This window comes from Puntigrus tetrazona, chromosome 8, assembly GCF_018831695.1.
Source record: "Puntigrus tetrazona isolate hp1 chromosome 8, ASM1883169v1, whole genome shotgun sequence".
Lineage (NCBI taxonomy): Eukaryota > Metazoa > Chordata > Actinopteri > Cypriniformes > Cyprinidae > Puntigrus > Puntigrus tetrazona.
This window is the reverse complement of record NC_056706.1, coordinates 5,187,129-5,193,399: the sequence shown is the minus strand read 5'-3', so window position 1 is coordinate 5,193,399 and position 6,271 is coordinate 5,187,129. Positions and strand designations below refer to the sequence as shown.

The 6,271-nt window shown below is 38.3% G+C and overlaps 1 protein-coding gene across 1 annotated transcript; it reads left to right on the top strand.

The window, feature by feature from the left end:
• Positions 1–5,478: 5,478 nt before the first annotated feature.
• LOC122350811 (activator of basal transcription 1-like) lies at positions 5,479–6,146 on the top strand. The gene is made up of 2 exons (XM_043247542.1): positions 5,479–5,624; positions 5,745–6,146. The coding sequence occupies exon 2, from the start codon at positions 5,770–5,772 to the stop codon at positions 6,133–6,135; it is 366 nt and encodes a 121-aa protein (XP_043103477.1). The 5' UTR covers positions 5,479–5,624; positions 5,745–5,769; the 3' UTR covers positions 6,136–6,146.
• Positions 6,147–6,271: the final 125 nt, after the last annotated feature.

The window sequence follows — 6,271 nt, the reverse complement described above, 5'->3', positions numbered from 1 at the left end:
TATATATATAGGTCATGCATGAATTTTAGGGTTAAAGTAGAGATCAGCATTCTTCTGTGAGTTCATGCATAAGTAATTCCAGTGTTGTATTTTTAGTGCAATAGGGAAACTGTGCAGGGTCTGAAGATATTAAAGTTGCATAAACTCAAGGGGGATGTTCCACGACCTGGAACCGCCTGCTTAACACGAAAGCAGCCGTTCACCTTTTACCGCCATTAAAAGTCTGTTACCGAAATATTGCACATACGCACTTTTAAAGTGACAAATATTCCACTGAAACAGTGTTTCAACTGATATAAGATTTCGAATCCAAATATTTGCGATAAATGACACCTGTGGCTTCTTTGAACTTGAATAGAACTGACTTCATACATCCACTAAAAGGTTAATACGACACTGTAAAAAATGACAGTGATTTAACAGTAAAAAACTGTGAAAATGCTACAGTAAAAACTGTTAAATGGTTAATAGTAAATTCCTGTAAAATATAAAAGGTAAATTTACCGTTCCTAATTTTGTTTGAATTTGATGAATCACAATGTTTCTTCTTAGATTTTCCATGATGGTATTTAGTGTTTATGTGAATGACACTGAGCACCTTCTATATATGTTTATATTTAAAAACTGCTTGTAATGAGCTTCACATGAGGTTCATCATGTGACTTTTGTATTTCAAAGATACAAAACAGATTCCAGAACTTTAATATGTTGATATAGTAACATTATATCAGTTAATGAAACTATGGTATTTAACTGTAAAACCGTGAAACCAAAAACGTTGTTACCGTATTTTTTATAGTGTGATTCTGGCAACCACATCAGCCAGTTTTTCACCCTAAATTTTACGGATTTTTACGGTCTTAGTCCTTTTGAGAAAAGTCCAAGCAGCATTTATTTGCAAATGCCATGTAATTTCAGATATATATGTTTTTAAGTGAGGCTTTAATGTCAAGATAGTTTTTGGAGCTCCTGTACATCAGACCTAAAAAAATAAGCACATGACATATATTTTAAGACGCACCAATCAAGTTGTTCTACCGGCTACCGAATCACTGGGTTCATTGTAGGACTCAAAACCTTCACCCCTTTCTAAACAGGCCAGCCAAGAGAGTCTGAATTATTCAGTGGTGATTAAAGCACCAAACCATATCCGATCCAGATCAGTTCATGTTTTTTATTTTCATTGATAACCATTACTTAAAAAGGAAAAAATAGCTGCTGGTTGCCTTCCTTTTTTTTATTAGTATATTTCCTTTGATAGTACGCTACTAAAAGCTATATAGCCAGCATGTTCAATTCTTGTTGTGTTATAGCCTAAATATGTCTTTCTTAGAACTGTTTGCATCTGTGTTACCCGATTTGCTGACATCGCATGGTAGATGTGTATAAGGGTGAGCTATGGTAGGGGCATAATCCTAATTGCACGATTTAGAAACACCCACCACTTAGAAGACGCCCACTTTTTATCGTCCACAGACCTCTACATTCTCCAGATTGTTTAATAAGCGCGTGCACTGTTCATCGTGACTGGCTGACTGGAGAAAACCCCGCTCAATGCGGCTGACAAGTCCACAATGCCTCCACTTCGGGGTCTGTGTTTATTCCAATGCAATCATCACAATTACTCAAGATTACAGCTGCAATCACATGTAAGTGTGATGATTACATTGGCTCTGTTGTCGAATTCCCAAATTATAGATACAGTGTCAGTTAAAAGACTTTTGTATCCAAAACTGCAATATTTAACGTGCACATAACAAATGCAATGCAACGCAGTCTAACGTGTAAACATTGTGATTTACTGCAGCAGAAACTACAACCATACCTGACACAGCTCTGGGTTTTCCACTCCTGATTTGCATATAGTTGAGTTTTTCATTCATCCATACACGAGGGTTAACCTCGGTTTCCTTAATGATCTGAAAATACCCTCTAATTTCAAATAAAGCAGCATTTTGTTGGTCAGCATTGCAAAGTTGCACGACCAACTGAATTCAGATGTCTTTGATATGTTGACTGCATCTGGCATGAAAATTTGTATGCACGTATGATTCATTCGTCATGATCCCCAACATTACGTATTGATTAGTTAACAAGAGTTTTTAAATTTCGACAATAACTCCTCTCACGCATAATAATACCGCCTAATATTCATCATCGACGATTAGTGCAACTAGCAGGCTATTCAAGCACCATCCCTTTTACTTTGCTACCCAAACAACACATAATTGCATTGCTAGTTGGATTTCATTTTTTTGCATCTAGCTGTGCGCTTGTGATCGACCCACCGCTCACTGTAAAACTAAATAAATAAAAAAAGACCAACGCTGAGAAATAGATGAATATGCCACAAGCGTGACCAGCTGCAGCCTGCAGGCTACTAACCACTGACCGCTGCATGTGATCGTGCCGCGTTTGTTGGGTTTCTCACCAATTGCAATTACGTAAAATAAAGCATCAGCTCGTATGCATTATTTGTGCCCATTCAAAATGCAGAGCGTGTTTGGCCTGCGATCAGCAGCCTTTTAAAGCGGGCGGGTTCGGCTCACACTGAGATAAAACCTCATGTCGTGGCGCATTTCGCATTTATCTCAGAGTGAACAGAACCTCCTGCCGTTCAATTGCACATTTGCTTTCCCCCCCAACCTGATCAATATTTAAAAAGTGTAAATAAATCATTGCCGTACGAAGCCCCTAAGGTACCGGGGAGGTTGTTTGGTGATGTTGCTAGTGTCCGCATTTGTGTTTGTGTTGCTTTGCGACTTCACCTTTGCGCGTGCGAGCAAGTGCGTGTTTAGAAGGTCAGCGTACCTCGAGGTACGTGAAACGCACTGGGTGCTTTGATTACGTGTGTGTGTGTGTGTGTGTGACTCTAACAAGTGTTGTCACAGGGGCCCAGACAGATGGCTGTGTGTTTTATTCTCTCTGGTTCTGGCTGCAGTTATGGATGCTGTTTGAAGTTTGCGGTAACAAAGTCGTAGCTCGCGATCCCGTTTCATTAAACTCTCCCGGTCTCTCCATTAAACGATGTGGTCTGCTTTGGTTTCCTTGGGGTTTTCGGCACATTAACGAGACATGGTGCAGAAGACAGATCAGAACGCAGACCTATAAGAAGAGGATTATTTACAAATTGGACTACAGCGTTTGTTATATTTTGCATGATTCCTAGTTATCCAGCAGACGCAGGGTCTTTTCTTGCTTATATATGATGTATCAAACAAATGCACTGGGAGGGGGGGTGGGTTCGAGCTGCAAATAACTGGAGTTTTCTTTGTTCGGATGTATTGCTCTGCTGCTTTTGTTGCCTGTCGCAATCTATCCACACCATCACGAACCATGAGCCGCTTGGTGTGCGTGTAAATTCGGTGGACAGTGTACTGTCAGAAACTTGTCTTTAGTTGTCAGTCACCCTCTGCATGAAACAAACACTCGCAAATGGGGTCCTCAAAGGATTTCACATCTGTCAAGCGGTACCGTGCGTTTAAGCAAAGCCAGGACCCAAATGGACCATGAAGATGACGCGTTACATAAAATCAAATTGTTTTAAAAATGTCATTTAATACGTGTATCACATCACCTCTAATTTAATCTACTTCCCCACTTTTGTACAGATTGTCATGTTAGTGATCGTTTCCATGTGCAATGGCTTGATAAGATAATGCGCCTGCAAACTCTACCCAGATATGTCCATTCTGGTTTGTGCATTATTTTGCTTTCCTGCGAATATTACTTCGGAAACATTTGACACAGTCTGTAATATTCATCAAAACATTCTGCTGGTGTTTTTCGTGATCAAAGCAATAAAAAAAGTCTATCAAACATTGCAGGCTGTAATGAATTCGTAAGTCTAACAGCTATGAAAGATGTCTCTAAGCGCAGCCGTTTATTTGATCAGATTTTTAAAAAAGTTTTTTAAAGTTACTGTATTCTCTTTTAACATGTTTACCGCAAAATTGTCGAAGCCATCAGTAAAGACATTCAAAGTGTTACTAAAATATTGGGAAACACTTTATTTTAAGGTGTGCTTGCTACAAGTTACATGTACTGTAAAAATAATCATGCATAATTACATGCCTAAACCAAACCCTAACCCTAATCCTGACTATATAGTAAGTACACGTAGTTAATTATGACTTATTATGTACTTTATAATGAATTATGTACTTAAATGCATAATTACACTATAACAAAGTGTGACACCTTAAAATAAAGCGTAACCAAATATTGTTTTATTACAACAAATACATTTAAAAATGTTTTATATATTTTGTAAATATATAACAAAGGATATAACACAATAATGGGGCATGTTGTCACACGTTATGGGGTAAGTTGTCACAATGGAACCTTCCATTAAACATAACACTTTACCAGCCGGAAAAATAAGCAATTAATTAATGAAAAATATGATTCACTCTACATTTTAAGATTTTCTCTATAGTCGTCAAAGCTCATGTGGAACCTTTTGTGAGTGACAACTAGCCCCGCTCCCCTGTTATGCATGAGCTTAAAGAAAAACGTGGGCACTGGAAGTGTCTGATTTGAGGAGGCGATGGTGCCTTCCTCCCCTTAGTGATGATGCCATTTCAGATGAATCCCTTGAGCTTGTTGCCCTGGTGTTTGGGGTTAAATTTGAATAGACAGATGTGCCAGAGCCAGAACTGCTGCAGAGCTCTCCGTAAGCCCAAGTCATCCTCTTCAATAATGCAGGAACCCACATGTGACGGGCACATGGCCATGCATTCAGCAGAGCATGCCTGCAGGGAGAAACACACTCTTGGGGATAATGGTAGACGGGTGCATCTTTACNNAACTATGCAATAATTCATTTTTGATGATTTGTTTGAAGTTTGGGCAATTATGACCTTTTTTTTGGTGTAAGAAGGCAATTACATTTTTTAGCTGCAGATGAATGCATTATATTTCATAGATATTGTTTCATTTACTCTAAAACCACAGTTACAGTTTTGCATGGTCAACTTTAAAACCTTGAAACTACTTCAATGTGAAAATCATCAAACGTCAATGTTTAAAAGCAGAATCTTCAAACTGTGTGGTCTTTCTTCTCAACATCAAGTGTCTTGAACTTTTAATCCAATTGAAGAAATACAATGTGTTATAGTTGTGTTGCAATGCATTAAATTATGATCACGTCTAAGTACAGCTTAAAATTGTGAGCTTTCATTAAAGAAATTGCAAATTATAACAATTTACCTGGGCTCAAATATATAATTGTGTTTTGTCGCCCTCTGCTGTTTTGCATGAACGCTGTTTTTTAAAATTATTCCTGTATTAAAATTTTAAATGTACATTTAGATGGAGTTAGAATATTGTATAATTTTAACCTAAGAATATCTGGCCCGTTAAAGGTATAATAACAAGGATTCTATCGTATAATACTATGCACACGAGAGGACGCGCTGTGAAAAGGGTTCTGTCTCTTTAAGAAAGCCCTGGCTGTGTTTTTGTCGCGTCAATTTGACGTCAGAGTCGCTTTCCGTGCCACATGTTTTGAAGAAGTCGATTTATCCCTATAGCTTTTCCAAAAACACCTCGGAACGGACGCATGTCTTTGTGGATAAAGACAGTATTTTGCATGGAAATATACTGGTTACTCTTTCAAAGTAAGCGTCACAACAAATAAGTGTTTTGAAGACTGAACGGATCACTGTATAGTTGATCGGGTTGTTATATTGCGTACTATATTTCACAGGATTTCTAATAAGCCGTCTTTCTCATTTTAGTCTGTAATAGCTGTCACATATAACCATGGCTCTTCCGGAGAAAAATGAAGTTACAGCGGAACTAGAAACACAAGCCGCGATCAATGAAGACGAGATAAATGATTTTAAACAAGTGCAAGAGGAGAAGCGGGAGGAGAATGCAGATGGTGTTGAAGATGCTATTCAAGAGATTAACTGTGAAGATGACGATGATGATGACCTGGATAGAAATGAAGAAGATGCGAAACCAAAGGGCAAGAAATGTGTTCCAGGCATCGTGTATTTGGGACACATTCCTCCGAGGATGAGACCAAAACACATGCGGGCTATGCTTAGTGTGTACGGAGAGATCGGGAGGATCTTCCTCCAGCCTGAAGGTAAACTACTGTACTTTGCGATGTTATATGACTGAATTAAACGTGTTTGTTTACCAGGCAGACTGTAATAGACATGTATTTGGTCTAACATCACACTTATTACAGTAATTTGTTTACCAGGCAGACTGTAATAGACATGTATTTGGTCTAACATCACACTTATTACAGTAA

Excerpts from the sequence above, each read along its gene's own strand:
- LOC122350811 (XM_043247542.1), top strand. The coding sequence starts at position 5,770 with ATGGCTCTTCCGGAGAAAAATGAAGTTACAGCGGAACTAGAAACACAA.